This window comes from Populus euphratica, unplaced genomic scaffold (genome assembly GCF_000495115.2).
Source record: "Populus euphratica unplaced genomic scaffold, PopEup_1.0 scaffold133.1, whole genome shotgun sequence".
In the NCBI taxonomy this organism is placed as follows: Eukaryota; Viridiplantae; Streptophyta; class Magnoliopsida; order Malpighiales; family Salicaceae; genus Populus; species Populus euphratica.
Window position 1 is genome coordinate 764,023 of NW_011499937.1, and position 22,137 is coordinate 786,159.

The 22,137-nt window shown below is 35.5% G+C and overlaps 3 protein-coding genes and 1 non-coding gene across 6 annotated transcripts; 2 read left to right on the top strand and 2 right to left on the bottom strand.

Annotated features, from left to right (window-relative positions):
• The first annotated feature begins 5,196 nt into the window (after positions 1–5,196).
• Positions 5,197–5,753, top strand: LOC105136667 (uncharacterized). The gene is made up of 2 exons (XM_011042092.1): positions 5,197–5,622; positions 5,703–5,753. Exons 1-2 carry the CDS (start codon positions 5,197–5,199, stop codon positions 5,751–5,753), a joined length of 477 nt encoding a protein of 158 aa, XP_011040394.1.
• Positions 5,754–6,130: 377 nt separating this feature from the next.
• LOC105136651 (vesicle-associated membrane protein 722-like) lies at positions 6,131–8,724 on the bottom strand. Its single transcript, XM_011042076.1, has 5 exons — positions 8,350–8,724; positions 7,836–7,977; positions 7,619–7,739; positions 6,736–6,798; positions 6,131–6,496 (listed from the first exon to the last, which is right to left on the bottom strand). Exons 1-5 carry the CDS (start codon positions 8,537–8,539, stop codon positions 6,353–6,355), a joined length of 660 nt encoding a protein of 219 aa, XP_011040378.1. The 5' UTR covers positions 8,540–8,724; the 3' UTR covers positions 6,131–6,352.
• A 4,816-nt stretch (positions 8,725–13,540) lies between these two features.
• Positions 13,541–13,613, bottom strand: TRNAK-UUU (transfer RNA lysine (anticodon UUU)). The gene has a single exon. It is a non-coding gene; the product is annotated as a tRNA-Lys (tRNA).
• Positions 13,614–14,227: 614 nt separating this feature from the next.
• LOC105136652 (exocyst complex component EXO84C-like) lies at positions 14,228–19,741 on the top strand. 3 transcript variants are annotated; one of them, XM_011042077.1, is made up of 7 exons: positions 14,228–14,675; positions 15,179–15,273; positions 15,862–16,906; positions 17,148–17,663; positions 18,306–18,494; positions 18,886–19,022; positions 19,097–19,741. In XM_011042077.1, the coding sequence occupies exons 1-7, from the start codon at positions 14,580–14,582 to the stop codon at positions 19,341–19,343; spliced, it is 2,325 nt and encodes a 774-aa protein (XP_011040379.1). In that variant the 5' UTR covers positions 14,228–14,579; the 3' UTR covers positions 19,344–19,741. The 3 variants fall into 3 exon arrangements, with proteins under 3 accessions (XP_011040379.1, XP_011040380.1, XP_011040381.1); XM_011042078.1 differs by lacking the exon at positions 14,228–14,675 and adding an exon at positions 15,638–15,727 and having other exon boundaries at positions 15,188–15,273; XM_011042079.1 differs by lacking the exons at positions 14,228–14,675; positions 15,179–15,273 and adding exons at positions 15,307–15,454; positions 15,638–15,727.
• The last annotated feature ends 2,396 nt before the right edge of the window (positions 19,742–22,137 follow it).

Sequence of the window (22,137 nt, forward strand, 5' to 3'; positions counted from 1 at the left end):
TGTATGTATTCAAGATCTTGATTTTCTGTAACCCATCAAGAAAGCATAACTGTTTGCCTACACAGTCGTTGACGAAGATAAGCCTTGCCAAATTGGGCTCTGCTTGTAGGTAAGGAAGTGGATCTTCTCTTAATCTAGACCATAAGAAGAGCAAAAATGTGACGGAGTGAAGAGGAGGAAACCAACATGCCACCTTTTCCAATTTTCCAACTAGTTTGAGCTTTTCAAGGCAAGGAGGTGAGGAATGTGCATCTATCCTTAATGGTTCCTCTTCCTTAGCTGCTTTCAGAAACAATTTGTGTAGTTTCATGTTGTCACTTGCAGCACACAAGTCTTTCTCATTTGCTAGTCTCACATTTGTCAGGATAAATCGCCTGTATTGTTCTAGGTACCAAAGTCATTCGATGAGGTTTCCATTCCCCAACACCTGCAAGACTTGTAATTAAGTTCTTCAGCCTACAGATATATATCTGATGATGACGGTGTACCGAATGCATAATTAAAATCAGTTCCATGTCCGGGATTGTGAAGGTATGCAGTTAAGTGCCGTAGCTACTGCAGCTTTGCGATGCCACGAGTGTCGAGAAACCTTCAGCAATAATAATGAATATCGCACAAGAGAGAAAACAAGAAAAACTGGCTTAGAAATGTGCTTACATCCATATGGATCGAGTAGCTAGCTTTATTTGACTATATATATCAGAATAGGTTTACATAATATATTTTTATAATAAATCCTAACTGTACAAAAAATATCAGTAATTTTCAATACTACTACTTTTATCATACCATGAACACGATCACGTACACCCCCAACCTATCAATCATCCTTAACAACAATTTTTTTAATTTTTTTTTAATTTACATCCCAGAAAGGGCATTTGTCTATGAGCCGCATACCAAAAATCCTCGATTGTGGTTTCGTTAATAGCCAGCGTTTTCTAACTTGGAAAGTTTTCCGATTGATTTGGGATGTTGCTCCACTTGATTTCCAGTCAGGTTTAAGTACCTGAAATTGAATGAATTGACCTCTGAACCAGGTAGTTTACCAATCTGCAGATTCTCTAGATCCCACACCCTTAATAATTTAAATCCATGAAACACTATACTTAAAAGAGGTTTAGATGTCTTGTCTGCAGGAAACAGGAAGAAAGAGCATGCCCTTGCTAGATTGTATTTCTCGGTCCTTGACTTGAATTGACAGTCGACGGGCTCCGCTCTCCTGAATTTCTTCTTTCCCATCATATACATCACGAAACTCCATGGATTATAATAATATAATTGCTAGCTCCAGCATAAGATCATGAATCCTGCAGGCTTTTGGTCTGATGTTGAATGGATGGGTTTCCCTCTACTACTTGAAGCATACTCCTGCAAATGAATTCCGTCAAGTAATTAATTCTCAGCTATTTCTTCTACTGTTGCTCCTCTCAACATCTTAACGAACCCTTCAGCTATCCACAGTTAAACTAACCTCTTACGTCGAATCATACGGTCTTCGGGAAAGACACAGCAATATAAGAAGCAATTTCTTAATTGCAAGGCAAGTCACTAAAACTCAGCATCAATATTCTCTTTACGAATCCAAGCTTCGGACTAGATTCAAGATTTTATTGACCTTCCTCCAATCGAACTCTAACTTCTTGGTAGACATGATACTAGCCAAAGCCACAATTGCTAGACGTAAGCCTTTACATTTTTCAGAAAAATTCCTTGCTAAAAGTCCAAATTTTGTGGGCAACATCCATTGTTGCTTGAAAAAGCTTCCATCCAAAACAATGCCCAAGCCTCGTCCTTTTCAAGAGGTAGAAGCTGATGAACATGGATTCCAGCCCCAAATGAAAACGAAGCTTGAACGGAATTGGATGTGCGGTTGGTTCCTGAAGGGCTTTCTGATCCGATGCCCATAACATGCGTACTCTTCCTCTATCTATGAGTGAGATTCTATCTGGATCTGGCCAGCATCCACGTCACCCCAATCTGCCAGGCGAGGCTCCGGCCACCGCACTGAATGATGAACTTTGCGCCTCCAGGAGGGTCAAGCCAAGCCTGAATGGAACTCATGTCTCCTTCGTCTAGTCGAGAAGAGGCTCTGAGCCTGTGACTCTTCTATTACATAACGGAGAAGTCCATTCTCGTCATGATCGATCTAATTCCTACCGTAGTGCCCCCAAGAAACTTACATCTTGTTTCCGAGTAGTAAGCAAAATTCTGATTCCGTTCATGCTATCAGGAAGTGCAACATTTATTCACTACAGAGATCTATATATACTCCACACATCATCTAATATATACATAATACAATCACATATTTCCTTCCATGCAAGAAGTTAACCAGAATCTCCACCGATTGGTTGTAACTCATGGTGCTCAAATTCATCGGAACGTCCTCCTTTATTGCTTTTTACAAGCCCTGCCTGCCATCATGGCTCTAAATAAATCTTCAATAACATAACTTTGAGAAACAGTGATCTAAGCATATCAATCAAAATGTGGCCTCACAATTGTACAAGTAAACCCAATTTAAAAAGTTAAAAAAGATAACCACTAATTATCACCGCTTAACTATTCAGGCACTAGCTAACTATTATTATTATTATTATTATTGATAATAGCTGTTTTCACCCTTAAAATTTAAATTTTCTTGTTTTAAATTCATGTATAAATAAACAGATAAATTTATGTTATTAAGCGTAGAAAAATTAAAAGAAACAAAAAAAAAGAATATATATTTAAAATTTTTGTTTAATTAGTTTAATTTTTGTAATTTTTTATTTTTTAAATAAAAAATATATTTTATCCCCTTTAAATGTTTAAAAATACCACGAGCGATTTCTCCCACTGATAACTTGGCTGTTGTAGTTAGTAGCCACTAGAGTTATCTTACCTAAACCAACCATTCCAGCTAAAGAAACAACAGGTCGTTATGGTTTTCCCGTTGAGAACCACCCCAACAGTCACATTTTACATTTTCAATCCCAACGAAGACATCTTCAATGAAAAGACAGGAGTCGCCATGACTTTTCATCCATATTCTAGTATCATAATGCAAAATGGTTCCTTCTTAATTTTTCTGCAATTTGATGCCTCACAGAGATATTCTTGGGAATGTAACTGGTTGAGTCAAAAGCCTAGTGTACTTACCCGAATTTTGCTGCCTATTCTTGTAGTACACGAAGTTGTCGATGGTGTCTTCCACCCTGGTTTTCTCTCCCTTGGCGAGGAAATCTATCTACAAAGGATCTCATGCTTATGAACTCCATCTTGATTTTGTAAATTTCATCATCAAGTCATCCAAGCAATGATGCTTCATTCTCAAGGACCAAAATAATCTCGCTAGTCAGTAGATCTACTGTAGGAGATGCCATGTTACTTCCCTTCTTAGCTCTCTACATGACTATTCATGTAATTAGTTTTTTCATCTTCGTTCATGGAGAAAAAATCAATAGAAGGACAAAGACTGACTTAATCTTTTCAACTCTGTTTCTTTTTTCCTTTTCTAATCTGATTCATTAATGAAAATATTTTATAATTATCATTACAGAAGAGAGATCCAAACACGAAATTTCCCGGTGGAAAGGGATTTTATTACCAGTTAAGCTACATGCGTGCTAATTTTGGCGACACCATTTTAAGCTGCCTCTTGATTTCTTGCTTCTCCCCTGTCAAAGGCTTGAGAGAGGTGGTTAAAACGGTTAAAAGGCAGAGAGACCCCTCAGGAAGTAGTCTTGGGCCAAAAGTATTTAGTTGAGGCTAACACATATTCAGAAAGGGCCCATGTTCCATATCAGAAAAGGCCCATGTTCCATATTTTGAAAGTATACAAATATAAACACATCTCCATTGGAAATTTTGTTTCTTTTGTTTGGAAGGACTGAAAAATAAGGGGATGAGAGTGAAGAGAAGAAAAAAAAAAATTATTTAAAAATTGTAAGGAGTTGGAGGGGAAGAATAAATTATTAAATATATGAGAAATTGCACTATTTTATCTTTTAAAAAAATATAATTTATAATGAAAGTAATTTATAGAAGAGCATGATTTTCAACATAGTGATAATTCTTTATTTATAATTCATTAAAATAAAATAATAATTTTATAGAATTTCTCTTCAAATTGAAGAGATCAAGAATTGCCCACCATTTAAGAAGTTTCTTTTCTCACTTTCCTCTCCTCCACTTTTTGCACATATATTTTTTTTACAGTGTTTGAAATTATAATAGTAATTATTTTTTAAAATATTTTATATTTAAAAATAAAATAAAATAACATGTCAAGATAATCTAAAAATATAAAAAAATTAATTTAAAAAATTAAAAGAATTTAAAAATATTTTTTTACCACAAGAACAAATACACTTTTAAATAATAAAAAATACTTTGAAAAGGATGTTTTTCTATACCCCTCTATTTCTTTCCTCCCATTTCATCCTTCCCAAACACTGTGTTTGTGAACAAATAAAAATAATAAAAGGAGCTAATTGTTTTGCTCATGAACAGTGCTAAAATTAAGATTATTTTTTTTTTGCTTAAGTCTTAAAAATATAATAGACTATCCGAATTCTAATAGGAAAAGAATTGATTTCCACTCAAAGGTCAATCTTAATTTTCTTTTTCTCCTTTTCCAATGTTAATTAATTCAAGTAATTATTTTCTTTATAGGTAGTTTTAAATCACAGTACCACTGAAAAAATTAGTATTAGTGGTTCGGTGGCAAAAAGGAACACCTCTAGAGAAATTGGAGCGCAGCTAGGGTTCAAGTCTTGTCAAGCACAAAATCCAAGGAATGATTAATTATCCATAGTTAGGGTTTTGAAGAATCCTCCTCCTTTCCCTTCGCCCATCATAATCAGCCTCTCTTCTACCTCCTCCTCCTCCTCCTCCATGACCGTCCATCCAATCACCATGAAACCAAAGCCCCACAAAAGATCCAACAAAACCCGCTTCCAAAAAAAACCACCACCAGCAGCAGCAGCAGCAAAAAATCCATCAGATTACGCCTTCAAAATAACAAAAACAGCAGTATCACAAATCTGCCAATCAGTAGGGTTTAAGTCCACACACCTCTCAGCTCTTGAAACCCTAACCCATATAGCCACCCTTTACCTCCAAACACTGGCCAAAACAGCTGTGTCATATTCCAATGCATCCAACCGTACTCAATCAAACATCTTTGACATCATCAACTCATTACATGACATGTCATCCGTACAGGGTTTTACAGGAGGATCCACGCTGCATTGTAATAGTAGCGGCATTGGCCTTTTAAGGTCTGGTGTGTTTAAAGATATTAAATCTTATGTTGAGTTCAGTGATGAAATCCCTTTTGCCAAGCCTATTCCAAGAGGGAATTCGATTTCTTTGAGGATGGATTCAATTCCTTTGGAAATAGATGAATTGGATTCCAGGGGTTTGCATATTCCTAGGTGGTTGCCAAGGTTTCCTGATGAGACTAGTTATAAGGATTGTGGGGACAGGTGGGAAAAGAGGAGGGAAGGGGGCTTGGCCTTGTGGGAGAATTCTGATTTGGTGAGCGGTGGAAGTGGAAATAAATCCCAGGGGATTTCTAGGGAGAATGAGAAAAGAAGTGATGGTGATGGTGATTTGTCGGTGGAGAGAGGAAAGGTGAGTTTTAAGATTGGGGAAGCAATGAAGGCACAAAAAGGAGGGATTTTAATTTCTTTTTTGTGATTTGTTGCTGGCAGGATCTGAACTCTGTTTCTCTGCCAAAATTGGAATACGCAAGCCATACTTGATCTCAAGCTTCTCTTCTTGTGCTTGAATTTTGTTGTTTGATGAATTTATATATAATATTCATTCTTTTCTTTTTTTTTAACTGGGTTCTAATTGATTTTTGCTTCTATTCTCGCATGCAACTCACGAGGGCAATAAATGACTCTTGTCATGGTTGATTTACATGGTTAAAATCTTCAAGACAAACTTTCATGATTGTATCACCGATGCGATCATCATTTATCAAAACCACCAAACCTATTCTGGGATTGCAAGAATTGAAACGAGTGCCTTGAAAATTCTAATATGGAGAGTGTTTTTTCTCAGCTAACAAGTTGGCGTGCAAGCAAAAGATTATGAAAGCCATCATTACCGATCATCACATTTTTTACAAAGTATGGTGACAATCCAAAATTTTATCAATCAACCAAGAAACGTTGGAATGATATGACAAATAACATATAGGGTTTCATTCACATTCAAAAATAAAGTCTTGGACGATATATCAAAGAAATCACTAGTTGCTGCTACACACAGTCATAACAATATATTCGGTATTTGCTTTTGTAACTCGCAAAAGCTCTAGAAACAGTATTATCAAGCCTTCAAAAACATCTCACTCTCAGCAGTTGAAGCCCTTGCAAATAGAGAGGACTATGATGAGGATCAAGACAATCAGTATACCCAATACAATCAGCTTAACCTTCATGTTCTGCAGCCACATTTTTCTCCGGATTTGTGTCCCTTGACTGCGGAAGTCCTGTGCCTACAGTTTACCAATTTCCACAAACAATAAAAGGGGATCAGTATCTTTCCGAAACAATGAAGATTAGGAATGCATCTAGATAAATTGTCCAAAGGCATGTTAAGATGGTGTTGCTATAATGTGATATGATTGTTGTGAAACAGGTATAAAAACTATAAATTTCATTTAGATGATTACATATTTTCCTTAAAGAAAGCCCTCCATTCTTCCAAAACACCAAGTGAGAGAGAGTCACTGACCTGTTGATGAAGGTTCTCAGTCTTGTCCACAAGAAGTTCTATTTTCTCCCCCCTATCCAAAACCTGTATCAATACAGAAAAAAGATCTCTTTTATTCAACCTTGAAAACACCATGTGTTAAGAGGAACCAAGTGCAGCTCAATCTCAGCAGTAAATGAAGTGAACACATTAATTCCAAATGGGGTCAGCTGAATTTCATAATCTGCAAATAAGAAAACACACGGAAATAAAGAGAAAAAAGAGTCCATCTAGTCTACACCAATGAACACAATGAAATAAGAAGTCCAACTTTGGATGGAAAGCACACGAATAAACTGGTGCTGAAGACTCAATTCAGCATTAAAGCTACCTGTGCACCAAAAATTGGGAATGCCATCCCACTTAAACATAAACCTCAATGAACTGATGCTCGATAACACATACATGTCCGCACATTCAAAAGGCACACTAGTACACCTGAAAGAATCTACACATGACAAATATGGTAACTTTTGAACATTTTGGTAAAACCTAATGATTCAATGGAAATACTTATAACAGCTTTAAACCAAAGTATTGCATGAAAAGTAATTTGAAAATAATAATCTTGTCAGGAACATGAAATTACTTACACTCCGTTACGAAACACACACACCCAAGTGCCCACATGTCAGGAACATGAAATTACTTACACTCCGTTACGAAACACACACACCCAAGTGCCCACATGCACATAAACAAGCAAACTTGCATGGATGCACACATGAAGTAACTTTTCGACGTTATGACATTCTAGCACTAATGATTCAACAACAAAACTTGTGCCTCATTCAATCAAAGTATCACAAAAAATATAACTTGAAAAATGTGATACTGTGTTTCAGGTAGGCAAAAGGTCACCTACCTTCTCAATGTTCTCCATCATGACACCCTTAACTTCAGAGACCTGAGCTTTCACTTTGGCGAGCTTGCTTATCTCTTCAGGATGATCAGCACAATATTGCATATGTTCCTTCAATTTTGGCCTGCAACAAGTTAACAGTTCACCTCAATTATCAACAACATTAACAAAAAACTTCACCCTCTTCTCTCAACAGTCTTAACCCAGCTAGATCACCCACCCAAATTCCTTGTTAAGACCGTTGGCCTGGGCTGTGGCAGCCTTTCCACCGCCAAATTTTGTCACAAAATCATCCTTCACACGCTCCAGAAAAGCTATAGGTACTTGTCTTCCAGCCGATTCAGCTGCAACCACACAATAAGCTGCAACAACAAAAAACACTCAAGTCAATCTTCGACGTAAAGGCAAAGTCACTTAGAATCCTTATACTACTTTCATATGTTATTTAAGAACGTTAGAATTCTTAGGTTTTGCATTGACATAACATTTTCGGAAACCCAAAAACATAAATCCTCTCTATAGTCGAGCCACAGTTTCAAGAGAATCAAACAGATCCAATTCATGTCTCATGAAACGCACCTCCCTAAATAAAATCTACAAAAACCCAACAAACCCTCTCTTACAGCAAAAAACAATGATAACCGAGATACCAAAACAGAAAACCCAGAACAAAAACTCTTCAAAAACATAAAAACCTCAGAACTAAAGAAAACCCACAAATCAAAAACACTTACTAAAGCCATTGTCAACGAGGTAATTGAAAGTGTGGCCATCACAGTTGTAAGTAAACTTGTTGTTAGTAGCAGGAAGTTTCTGGAGACATTGAAAAGCTATGGAATTGAAATTCCCACTGAACTCAGTATAGTCAGCAAGAATCACAGTTCCTCGAGAAACAAATGCGTAGATCAGTGATTTCTGGCTCATTTTTGAAAATTCAAAATTTGGGGTTTTCAAAAGGGAGAGATCTGAGAGGGATTTTTTGGTATCTCTCTCTCCTTGCTGTTTGTTTCCTTGTTGCTTTTGGGAAGGAGAGAGAGAGAGAGATTAAAAGCGAAAGAGGAGAGGGCTTGCAAAGATGTGGTTTTTAAAAGGGAAAGGGAAGAGAGAGGAAGGAGTAGAGAAAAAGGAAAGTGAGGTTTAATAATGGGTTTTGTGTGGGAAAATTAATTAGGTTTCCAAATGTTTTAATTAGAAGGGTAATTAAGAGAATAATTTTGTGAGAGATTGTTCTCATTTTTCACATCCATAAGACCACTTTTGTCTCATTTATAAAAAAAAAAACAAATAAATATTTGGTATGGTTGTGAAATTTATTTGATGTGTAAGTTAGTGCAAGAATATTTTTTTAATTTAATAAAAAAATATTGTAAGTTATATTAAGTTTTGTTTTCTTGAATAGTTTATTTATATTAGTCTTTATTTATCATTTCAATTTACCATGGATGGATTAAAAATACATGGAGAATATGAAAAAGAAAAAAAAAACTTTATTTTTAGTAAAAATGATTTTATTTTTTAAAGAAAAAATAAAAAATAAAAGTGATAAATCACTTTGCTAACATAAATTTCTTCACTTAGATATTGGCATGGAATTACTAGAACTTTACAACTTATTTTGTAGCAAAGCGAGTGTGAGATGCGCTTTCATTTCTTGATATCTTATTATTTATTATTGGTATTTGAACAAATATTCTAAATTATTTTTGTATCATTTTCACTCGGGAAACACAAATGCTTATAAAATACTTATTCTAATTAAGATCTTAACTTAAAAATCAAGGAAGGGAATAAATTAACCTCTTTAATCGCTCCTCTTGTCTCCTAGAATTTACCATGCAAGCCTAGCTCGAACATAATAATTAAGAAGTGCATGCATGGGATTTGGCTGTTCTAAGGATACAAGCAGTCTCTATCAATTCCAGCAGATAAAAAATGTGGCACTCCGAATTCTCGTACCGGAAAATAATGTTCTGCCTGAAAGTTGTAAGCCATAGAAAATACCTTTGTTTTCAACATGGGTGTGGAGGTAATGCCTTCATTTTGCCCTAACCGCCACGTTGAAATGATGGGGAGTGAACAAACAAATAGAAAGGGTCATTTGATGTTGCGTGCAATGCGGTTAATTAACTTTGTTTCTTAAAAAAAAACAATTAAATCATAGTAAAAATGTTAGCTTTGATAGTTGACTTTTTTTGACGAAATCATTGACTTAAATCTTAGGTGAAGACCGAATGAAGGGGATTTAGAAGCTGTGATATTGTGAGTTTTGGAAAAGGATGTAAATATTTAAGACAATTTTTTTTATCATATTCCTGTTCCTACCATTGGTGCCTGTGCTGATCCTATATATAATATATATACCTGTCTCCATCCAATATTCCAATCACTTCATGAAATTGTTGCAGATTAATGACCTAGCAAGGCACCAAAAAGCTTTGATTCATGGGTTGGTGTTGATTTTGAGAGATGGTTGGATCGGGTTTAAGAATATTAATGGTCTCGTTATTGATGGAGGAGGAAGATTTAATGGAAATGGAGGACCTTGCTGGAAAGCTCGCGCAATGCATGTCGCTAGCTATTCAATGAGTTTAATTAATTTCTTCCATATTTTTTCTTCTGGACTGTCACTCATTTTACTATGTTCATCTCATTTTGCACGAACTTGAACTGATATATTCAATGCAATTATCATTTGAAGTTCGATACGCATTGCAAAGTAGGTGGTAAAATTGAAAAAGCTGACTAGTAAATAAAATAGCGTTTAATTACTGAGAAATGAACGAAAAACATTGTCAATGAAACCCTTTTAACTCATCAACCTAGATTCATATACGCGTGCGCACAGTAATGTGTGCATTAACAACAATTTAAAAATTTCGACTTCGAAGTAACATGACCCATTTAAAATAATACTCCCACATGGTTGATTCTTTAATGGAAAAATGAAAACCATTTTTTTTTTTTATGAGAATAGTCCTACTGTCTTGACATGTTGTGTTTGTGTTGGTCGGTGAGTGATGGTGATTAGTCGGGATGTAGGTGTGAGGAGAAAGGAGGGGCTATTGGTTTGGTATGTTATGGGTAGAGATGGTTTAGTAGTCTTGGCTGAAGGGAGAGAGAGGTCTGGTCAATGAATAAAAATGGAGGAGAAAGGCTGGTCGGTAATGTGATGGGTAGAGATGGTTTAGTAGTCTTGGCTAAAGGGAGAGAGAGGTCTGGTCGATGAATAAAAATGGAGGAGAAAGGCTGGTCGGTAAGGAGAGAAAAGGGGGCTGTTGATGGATTGCTTTTACTGTGGAGGCTAGAATCTGACAGATAAGGGGGAGAAGAGCCCGTTGTAATTTTCTTCTTCTTGCTTTTTCTGGCCATTTTCTTCTTCCTTTTTTCCCCTAAATTTTCTTCTTGATATTTTCTCAATTATTTTGAAAAATGGGGTCGAAAGCCCGTTATGACAACAGTGATGTCTCAGACAAAAGGATTATCTTTAGCATTACTCGAAGTTTCGAACACAATTGTTGTCCTGCGTATAGGGTACAAAAATCTTGATTACTGGAAAACTGATTGGATTCCAATGACTTGCTTAAGAATGTTTTTGTCTTTTAGATTCAAGATATCTGCTTCACTGATTCCTCAGGCTGACAAGCTCAATGTCGAATATAAGAGCTCCCAAAGTTGAGCCTTCTCCAATGGCGAGACGCGTTGGATTGAAAATGGCAGTAAAAAGCGTCTGCCTCTCGAAGAACTAATAAGAAGAATATAACATCAGCGAGAATCCACAAGTGAATCTATGATAATTTAAGGCCGGAACTCAGTCAAGTTATTGAAATTATACAATTCTATGGTAAGGATCCAGTGTTCCTTTTTATCAATGAAAATGCCCTAAAGAGTTTGAAATGCTCGGATTTGTGTGATTTTTTCTAGCAAATGCTTCAACAGTTTTATGTTCGAAAGAGAAGTCTTTATTAGAGAGAACAATAAGAGTTGAGAACTCTGCAATCCACAAGAAAGAGCTCAAAGAAATGTTACAGGAAGAAGCATCAAATGCAGCAGAGTCTTTATGCGGTGCAGGCTCTAGCAATCTATGGTAGTCTATTTGCAGAAGCAATGAGTTTTGCTAAATTCCGTATTGTTTTTTTTCATTCCAGCACTCCAATATGATGAAACACATTAGACCTTGAACTGAGAAAATGACACTTCTGTAGAAAAGGCATTGATATTAAGACATTCTAATCCTCTCAAGGACAAGGAAAAGAGCAAAAAGCAATACACTTTGCTAAATGCTTATTTGTATTGCTTCTGAATTTAACACCAAAACCATATCAAACATGCTACGAGGCTAACCCATGATGATGTCTTGAAAATCTGAATGTTTCTATATGCAATTCTTGAGCCCAAGTAGTCGGAACGTTTCGAGATTTAAGGGGCAACAGTCCCCCAGGTCACGACAACACTAGAGTTTTCTGAACTTTATTTTCCTTGTGGGTGGCAAATGGGGTATGAATTATCTTTTCAAAGATAGACAGACTTTACTGGGGCTTGAAAGTTTATTGACTGCTGTTCTTGGTCTTGGAAGGAACTCATGAAGCTTAGATATGCCATTTGGGGGAATACCAGCCACGCTGTTGGAAATGGGGAAGAAACTTTTCTCTTGTGAGATAAATGGCATCCTCGTGGCCCTCTTGCTAAAAAATATGGAACCAGACTGATTTATGAAACTGAAAACTCTAGCAATGCAAAGGAGTGTACATTAATTGTTGGTGATCAGTGGCAATAGCCAAAAGCAACGTGAAGTGTAATGGAGAACATTAAAAGTTCTATTTGTATACTAGACAGTATATCTTGACATCTGAGTGTATCTGGCATTCTTTCAGTGATGTCTATATGAGATCAGATGAGGCAGAAAAATACACGAGTGGACCAGCTCAAACTTGTTCGGGGTTCCGAGGCATATCTTTATTGTGTGTTTATCTATACTGGCTTTGCTAATCTACAAAGGCCACGAAAGCTAGAAATGGGGAGAAATATCGCAGACTTAAGGGACATCCCAAATGCGCAATCAGCATCCTGAAGAAAGGAATCCTTTGTTCTTCTCATGTGCTGCTGTTAAGAACATTTGGGGGACTATTTTGCATTTTTCTGACATTGATAGACCTGTGGAGACCTGGTACGTGGAGTAGAATTGTGGCCTTGTATGTTTCTCTGATTAATCTACATGAAGCAATTTGAAGGTCAAAGGTCATTTTCCAAATGTTAATGCCTCGCATTTAGTCCTTCTTTGGCTCCAAGTATCTGAGCAATCTCTTATGGTTGAGTGGCTATGGAGTTCGCTTTTCACAAAGCTCAGAAAAAACTTGGTACTGTCGTTTGCTTCCTGGAGAATAGTTGGCGCAGCTAGCCTTAACTGGACAGACCGAACAATCTTCCTCACAATTGCACCATCTAAAGGCTTTATTTAGCACGGGTGAATGTTCATATTCCTCTCCTTTCATATGATGTAAGCGTAAGAACACCACGCTGATCTTAACAAATGATCCCGAGATCCTTTCTTTCAGCACCTAAGAAAGGAGGGGGGAAAAGTTCCATAAGAAAAGCATCCAACCTTGTTTTGCTGCTAACCTTCCATAGCAATGTCTCGCTGCAACCTTCATACATTTAAATGAATGGTCTTAAAAACATGTCCAAGGCCTTGACACCACCGAAATTTAGGAAGTCCACGAAGTCACTAATTGTAGTAAAAGACGAAGCATAGAGGTTTGGTATGGAAAACACAGTAAGATATGGAAATGATAGACCGAGCTCTTCTTGTTGTCGGAGGAGGAGGAGGAGATGGTGGTGTGGTGGTTAAGGGATGTGAAGCGGAAGCCATCATGCGCTGTACAGGTAGTCGAAAAGAAGAAAAGAAAAGGAAGAAAAACACTAAAACCTCGCCATCTGTGGGAATCGAACCCACGACCACATGGTTAAAAGCCATGCGCTCTACCAGCTGAGCTAAGACGGCTTTATATTTCATGAAATAGAGTTTACTTGTAAACTTCTTTAAAATCATATCTTCAATTATGTAATTACAGTCATCTCTCTCTTTTAACCTTTTGGTTATAATTACGACCGAGATTAGAGTCCTAAATCCAACTCTAATTATTCATCTAGGTGGTAGTTAAGAGTTTTTATTTTTAAAAAAATTACTATGACGATATTATAATTTAATTGTTCTTTTAACTTACGTTTTAAAAATTATAGTTTATATCTTAAATTTTGTCGTATGTATAATAATTCACATTTTAAATTTTATATTATTTAGTCTATTTTATACTTACTAAAAATATAAATTATAATTTTTTAAAATACAAAATATAAGTATAAGAACTATAGCTTCATAGTTTATGAAAAAGACATAAAAAAAACCATTGCAAAGTCACCAAGTAATTAAAGGACAAAATTACCACCTAAAATAGCTGAATTCTTTTTTACACAAATTTAGCCAGGCAAAGAACAAAATACAAATCTTGCATAATTTTTACAAGGTTCCCTTGATGGACAAATTTAAAGTTTTAATAGTGGAAGTATTTTGGAGCCAATTTTAGTAAATATAAAACTGAATCTAACATATATGCATTTCAAGGAGATCTCATACAGAAAGGCATTAGTATAATTATGGAAAACAATTTGTTTTTCTTAATCTTTTCTTGAATTTAATCCATAATTGATTATGGTAATGAACCAACCAATCACAACTAGCTCTCAAGATCGAAAAACCTCTCATCTCTTAGAGAAGAAAAGAGCTAGCAGTAGAGCACAAGTTCCAAAGTGACAGGCCAACTTGTCCTCTAGGATCTAGCTGACCCTCACAGTGCCACTACTTTCTTGCTTACTATATGGCAAGCTTTAATTTGATTACTTAGCGACGCATAACTGAATATTTCAAGAAAAGGAGGAGCTTTGCGAGAAAACACTTTCAGAAAAAGAAATGGAGAGCAGTGAAGAAGACGATGATTTCCCTTCTATAGAAAGCATTACTTCTCAGTCCAAGATCGACTCTTCGTACCAGTCTCACACAGAAAAGGTTTGTTTTCTTCTTCCAAATGTTTCTTTGTTTCTTATTTAAGCTAGAATGGTTTAAGTTTGGACCTTAAATTCTGTATTTTTTTTGTGACTATTTTAGAAAAGATTTTATTTTTGAATCTGGGGTTTCTTCGTTTTGAGCTCAATTAGCGTCAAGAGCTGTTTTTGTCTTCTGGGCTTCTCTCATACTATTGCAGAAGTGTGTTTCTTGGTGTTTTGCAGTGTACTAAGTTGTATTCAGTTGATTTGATTCGAAATTCTAAGTGCATTGAATTAGATTTTTAGTGATTGTAATGTTGGGATGTATTAATGGCATCTTTCCTTGTTTTGCGCATCAATAGATCCGGATTTTGATAGGTTGGAGCTACTGGTTACTGGTGTTGATCCTGGGCATTGAAAATGGTTTTCTATTATGTCATCCTTTTGTGTCTGATTTTATGAATGTTACCGTGGTCAGATGGCTGCGTATTTTTTCCACTAACTTAAGTAAGTTTGTGACTGCAGGGAATCAGAAAAGTTTGTTGTGAACTCTTGGATTTGAAGGATGCTGTGGAGAATCTATGCGGCAATATGCAAACAAAGTACCTGGCTTTCTCGAGGTAAACAATTCCATGTGTTTTTGCTTGATAATTAGATGTACCTCTGTCATGTCCGATCTAAGAAAACAAGCTAGAGATTTTTTATTCTCAGACTTTAGAATTAGATTATCATACCAGAAGTGCTTCATGGAAACGATTGCAGGCCATTTGGAGAAATCTGTTCTCTCTTACTTTCTGCAGGGTATTCTTCCTCTTCTCCTAGATTTTAAGCACTTCCTCCATATAAGTTTTGTTCTGAATTCCAGAAGAATTGGGGCCCACAATTCATAACAATTTGGGTTGACTTACTGAAATACTAGAACTTGCATAATGTTTTGCCTCTTCCTTATTTGAGTGGCCATCTAAACACTTGTAGTTTGGATAGGTGACCCTTGTATGGACGATCTCTTCAAGCTTAAGCCTATCCACACCTATCACGATACATGGGAGGTTTTTCTAATAGATAAATGATAATGTCTGCAGATATTCTTCTGAACATTTCCTTCGTTTGCTTATTGTCAATTCAGATCTGTACTTAACAGTTTTCTGCTGTAAATTACCTTGCATTCCTAATCTTGTTTGCTAAATTTTGTTTTCTGATATTTGTAGAATGTCTGAAGAAGTAGTGGAAATGGAGCATGAGTTGGTGGAATTGAGAAAGCATATTTCTGCACAAGGGATTCTTGTGCAGGATTTGATGACTGGGGTTTGCCGTGAATTAGAAGAGTGGAACTCTGCTAATGGCAACATTGGTGATTGTCAGCAAGATCCTCAAGTTGATGAACTTCAAAGTTCCTTGCTAAGCGACGCAGATAATCAGGAAGCCATATTCTTGGAGAATATTGATGTTCTCTTGGCTGAACATAAAGTGGAAGAAGCAGTCGAAGCTTTGGAAGCTGAAGAGAAAAACTTTCCAGAGCTGAAAGGTCCTGGAGATACCTCTTCCATGGAATTATCCTCATATAGATCAGCGTTTTTGAAGAGAAAGTCAATGCTCGAGGATCAACTGATTGAGATTACTGAACAGCCTTTGGTTAGCATTCTGGAACTAAAGAAAGCTTTATCTGCTTTGATCAAGCTTGGGAAAGGTCCTTTGGCACATCAACTACTGCTAAAATCATATGGTTCCCGCCTCCAAAAGAGTATTGAGCTTTTCCTTCCTTCATGTTCTGTGTATCCCAAAACATTTCCAGCTACACTATCCAGGCTTGTGTTTTCAATAATTTCTGTGACAACAAAAGAATCTGGTTTGATATTTGGTGATAATCCAGTATATACCAATAGGGTTGTTCAATGGGTGGAGTGGGAAATTGAATACTTTGTACGGTTGGTGAAGGAGAATGCACCCTCTTCTGAAAAACTTTTTGCTCTGGGCACAGCTAGCAATTGTGTTCAGGCTAGTCTTACATACTCCTCAATGCTGGAATCACAAGGTCTGAAACTGTCAAAGTTGCTTTTGGTGCTCTTACGACCATACATTGAAGAAGTGTTAGAGTTGAATTTTAGATGGGCCAGAAGGGCAGCTCTGGATGTGACAGAAATAAATGAGAGCTCACTTTTGTCACCTCGATCTGTGTCTCCATTATCTGCTTTTGCAACATTGTCAGATAGTGTGCTTGTTGATAGTGGAATGAAATTCATGGACATCATTGAAGTAAGCTTGCTCTCTTCTGTTATTCTGCGAATGAAAAATTCTGTAGACCTTGTGTCCTAGTGCTTGTGAATATATCTGCACACATACATATGCATTTGAGTATGTATATATGCGTGCATGACACTTTCTTGGTTCACAATGTTTCCTGTTTGAAGTTTACTTATTGATCTGGTAGTCTAGGAGTTTATGATGTTTTAATGATCATTTCATTGATAGTGTTTGGTTCAATTAATTTGTACAGGATATATTGGCACAGCTAACGCCCATGGCTGTCTTGCATTTTGGAGCCAATGTATTAACAAGAATTTCACAGCTGTTTGATAAATACATGGATATGCTAATTAAATCCCTGCCAGGTCCCTCTGATGATGACAATCTCACAGAGCTGAAGGAAGTAATACACTTCAGAGCTGAGACTGATTCGGAGCAGCTTGCACTTTTGGGATTAGCATTTACAATTCTGGATGAACTTTTACCACTTGCCGTAATAAAAGTTTGGTGTCTAACAAATGAAAGCAAGGAGCTGGAAAGTGAAAATATTGTTCCTAATGCGAGCATTACAGCAGAATTAAAGGAATGGAAGCGCAGCCTTCAGCATTCTTTTGACAAGCTTAGAGATCACTTCTGTCGGCAGTATGTTTTGACTTTCATCTATTCAAGACAAGGAAAAACACGATTAAATGCACTAATTTATTTAAGTGGGGAAGGGGTGGATTTGTATTGGGACTCTGATCCTCTTCCGTCATTGCCATTTCAGGTTACCTTCTTTTCCTACTGCTGATTTCCCCACTAAAGGTCTGTTAATGCTACTCTTGGATGTGCATGTGCTTCCATTCTCAATTTCAGTATTTCTTGCAATCCTTGTATCTTCAGGGAAACTTAATGAATTCCTCTGTTACTGTGATCACATCAACCCTGTCTTTTAAACTATCTCCATTTCTTTTTGAAATTCATATTTATTAGATATAAATGCTGAATAGCAACCTATTGTTTCCACCACCAAACTTATTCCCATTCCAAGATATTAGATAGAATTGATAGTCATAAATACTTATTAGAACTGAGATCTTTTTTTGAATTGCTCATTCAATAAACTGTCCTTATCTTTCATGTCTTGATGAGGACTCAAACCCTCATGCTCTTTAGCACTTATGTGAGTGTTTGAGTCCTTTAGATAAATTGTCTTAATCTTTTCGGTTTTGCAAATAGTGTGTTAATGCTTTAATCTGACTCTATTTACTTGCTATTCAACTTAAAACATGCTCTCGAGAAACCTATTGTCAAGCCAAGGATCTTGGATCCGACCCCCTTTCTCTCATTCAGCCACTATACAGAAATTGGGCTTACTACGTGTTTTGCACCAGTATCCTTTTGGTACTGAAACTATGTTTTTCTGCAGGCATTATTTTCAAAGCTTCAGCAATTAGCAACTGTGGCTGGAGACGTGTTACTTGGGAAAGAGAAAATACAGAAAATTTTGCTTGCTAGGCTAACAGAGACTGTTGTGATGTGGCTGTCTGAGGAGCAGGAATTCTGGGATGTGTTTGAGGATGAATCAGTTCCACTTAAGCCGCTTGGTTTGCAGCAGGTATTTTGTTGTGTCCTCTGAGAGGATGCCGGGGTTGGTGTTTTTTATTTTTTATTTTACCACCCCTAAAAGAAAAAATTGTTGTGTTGGTCATAATACGTTTACCTGCTCTTTCCAAGTTCTCAGAAAAATACTTTCCGTGAAGAATAATTTGTATCCGTTGCACTCTTCCAAGTTTGTCCATTAATAAATAATTTCTGTAAGGAATAATCTTCTTTTATATCACAAGTTAGAGTACAGGACTAATTGAGTATTGTGAAAATCAGAAGTTGAGAAGTTATTTATTTGAGTGAGAGTCAGTGACTTGGTCCCTCAACTGGGTAGATTTGCCTTCTTGTTATCTCTTCTCCTATTCTGTATTCATTGACAGTCACTTGAATTGTTTTTACAGTTAATTCTTGACATGCACTTCACTGTTGAAATTGCTTGTTTTGCTGGCTATCCATCTCGACATGTGCATCAGATTGCTTCAGCCATAATTGCTCGAGCAATCAGGACTTTCTCAGCTAGAGGCATAGACCCACAAAGGTAGTCACATTTCATTTCCATGAAGCACTGCTGTTCTTACTGGCAACTGATTTTGCCAACTTTCTCCTGTGCAGTGCACTACCTGAGGATGAATGGTTCGTTGAAACCGCAAGGACAGCCATCAACAAACTTTTGTTAGGAACGTCTGGGTCAGACACATCTGAGATTGACGAGGACCATATTACCATACATGATGAGATGGTTTCAGGCTCCGACGAGACTGCTTCTTCCCTTTCGTCAATAGAATCATTCAAGTCTTTTGCTTCTGCAAACATGGGTGAACTAGATAGTCCCGTGTATTTCAATGATCCCGAGGGTTGAAGATTTTTCCACGACAGCAATCTCTGATCAAATTTTTGGACGTAAAGATTAAAATTGTGAGGCTTAGGACCATGCATGTCATAGGACGTAATGCTCCCAAATGGTGTAGCAAAATATATTGCTGTAGTATCTAGTAATAGTAGTTGAGAGGAATAATTCTAGAACTGTTACATAAGAGCAGTGCTTCATGCTGACCAACTTTGTAGTTGCTAATCCCAGCTGACGTATCTTTTCAAGTGAGGTAGTTTATGCAATTTGGAAATTACAACTGCCCAGTGAAGGCTAGTTTTTACTGAATTCTTGAAGCAGCTGCTGCTTCTACGCAATGCAATTGGTGGAAGATTTTGCGCTTGTTCAATATTTCATTTGTTTTTCCTCTATTTACCTGCGTAGATTCCAAACATGAAGCATCAGTTCTCGTAGTCAACCTGTAAGCAACATTTGCCATTGTAATTGTTTTTCCTTGAGAAAGAGGAGGTTTTTCCTTTTGCTTATAAAAAGATTCACTAAGATGGCCAATCAACTTTGAGATGCAGAAAATGTATGGACGCATCTTCCTTCACTGTTTAATAAATTTCATTAAAAGTTAGTATAAATATTTAAACTCAAGAAGTTAAAAGAAAAAAAAAATTACAATAGTTTGTACTTTATAATGCCCATCGAGAAGAGTTGTCTGGGGCCGATGACAAGTCGTACAGACATCCCCAAGAATATAAACAAAGCCTGTCTTGTCTGTTTAGTTAGGGCACTCTGTCTTCCTGTTTCTGGAGCCAAGAGAGAGCAGGAAATCAGAAAACAGAGAGAGACTGCAAGACTTGAAGGGGCATCCAAAAACCCAAATCAAGAAAACAATCAGCAAAAATGGGTTTGGATGCAAATTCAAAAGCAGGAACAATAAATCAGAAACGGAAGTCCCAAATTTGACAGGCAAGGTCCGCTTCCTCCCTTGCTGCATCAACTTCTCCACCACTTAGAAAATTTCCTGTCAAATTTTATTTGATGTTTTCCAGCGCGTCAGCCACTTATCCCAAAGGATGTTTGGTAATAAAATAATATTTTGTTATCTTTTAAGATTTATTTCTAATATTATAACAAAATAACTTAAAAACACTAAAAATAATTAATTTAAATTTTATTTTAAAATTGTTGATAAAAAAAAAAAGTTGCCGCAATCCCGGAGAGTAAAACAATTGACGAAGTATGTGTTTCCAAGAATACACGTGTAGCTCATACTTTGAAATTCTCATTAATAGATTGAGTTAGGGTGGTGACTTAAAAAAAAAAACAAATACTAATAGCGTGACTTACATTTCTCAAGTTGACCTTTTCACTTAATTTAAATTTTTAAGTCACCACCCTACCATTTTTTTTATTATTATAAAGTTGGAATATTTACATTTCATATTGAATGCCTCACGTGATGAGTTCAATTAAATGCCTAGAAAATTGAGAAAACTAGCTTAATATACTAGTGGATAATTAAGGAATATTTGATAGCATGGTATATTTGAGAGCATGGTAAATGTTTATTTTTAAAGTGTTTTTTGTTTGGAAATATATTAAAATAATTTTATTTTTATTTTTTTAAAATTTATTTTTAACATCAGTATATTAAAACAATTCAAAAATATTAAAAATATTTAAAGTAAAAAAAAAAAATTAAATTTAAAAAAAAAAGCATATTCAACCTTAATATCAAACAAACACTTTAGTTTATACAACTGCGTTAGGCTATTGGTTGGAAAATTGTTTTTTAAATGTAAAGAAAAATGTGCAAATGTTATTAATGTACTTTTTATTTGTAAGTAATTTTTTTGCAGTTATTGAGATGATGACATCTTTAATTGATTTATATCAACTTGAATTATCCCACCAAACATATAACTTGAATCAAAGATAAATATGAACACATAAATTAAACTTGGTCATTTTAGTTATCAAAAGAGTGAAAACTAATAATTTTTTTCTCTCATCTCTCAATGAACTAAAAAATAAACAAGATAAATTTATGTATCAAATTGAAAAGGTTACAAATTTTAAGTTAGTCATATGTTTCCTTCATGTTTTATGTTTTAGTTTTTTATCTTTTAATTTGCTATTTTAATCATAATTTCAAGCTTAATCTCATCTTGTCATGCTGCAAAGGGTTTAATTGAAAGAATTTTTTTTTAAAAAGCTCTACCATTCATATAAAACATTAAAGCTCCATCAAGTTTCCAAATTCTTTGAGATGTAGTAGGTGATAATGCTTTAGTTTCAATAGTACTAGATAGATGACTCTTGCAAGTTTCCAAGTTTTTGTAAGAAAGAACTTAAAACAAAATTGAACAAACTTAATTAAGTTAATATTTAAAATTAATGACTTGAGTCATGAGATCAGAATTACCCCATAAAAAAACACAAAAAATAATAAAAGCTAAATTTTCAATCATAAAAAATTAAACAACAAAATAAATTGCAATCAGAACAATGAGGACCAAATTTGCTATAAAAACAAAATGAAAATAATAATAATTAGGAACTAAATTAAAAAAATATAATTAAAGAAGAATGAAAAAAAAGTAATCAAAGAATGAAGACTAAAATTAGATACAAAAACAAAATAAAATAGAATGTTGAGGGATAAAATTAAAAAATAGATAAAAAATAACAAAAAAAAAATAAAGACCAAATTCGGTAAAAACATTAAATAAAATAAAATGCTTAGGAATAAAATTGAAAAAAAAACCCTTCAAAATACATCAAAATCAACACAAATAACAATCAAAATAATAAAAGTTAAAATTGAAATAAA

Excerpts from the sequence above, each read along its gene's own strand:
- LOC105136651 (XM_011042076.1), bottom strand. The coding sequence starts at position 8,539 with ATGAGCCAGAAATCACTGATCTACGCATTTGTTTCTCGAGGAACTGTG. Across the intron at positions 7,740-7,835 it reads GGTCTTAACAAGGAATTTGG|GCCAAAATTGAAGGAACATA; the intron begins GTGGGTGATCTA and ends AACTTGTTGCAG. Across the intron at positions 6,799-7,618 it reads TGATGGAGAACATTGAGAAG|GTTTTGGATAGGGGGGAGAA; the intron begins GTAGGTGACCTT and ends GTATTGATACAG.
- LOC105136667 (XM_011042092.1), top strand. The coding sequence starts at position 5,197 with ATGTCATCCGTACAGGGTTTTACAGGAGGATCCACGCTGCATTGTAAT. Across the intron at positions 5,623-5,702 it reads TGTCGGTGGAGAGAGGAAAG|GATCTGAACTCTGTTTCTCT; the intron begins GTGAGTTTTAAG and ends TGTTGCTGGCAG.
- LOC105136652 (XM_011042077.1), top strand. The coding sequence starts at position 14,580 with ATGGAGAGCAGTGAAGAAGACGATGATTTCCCTTCTATAGAAAGCATT. Across the intron at positions 14,676-15,178 it reads ACCAGTCTCACACAGAAAAG|GGAATCAGAAAAGTTTGTTG; the intron begins GTTTGTTTTCTT and ends TTGTGACTGCAG. Across the intron at positions 16,907-17,147 it reads AATTCATGGACATCATTGAA|GATATATTGGCACAGCTAAC; the intron begins GTAAGCTTGCTC and ends TAATTTGTACAG.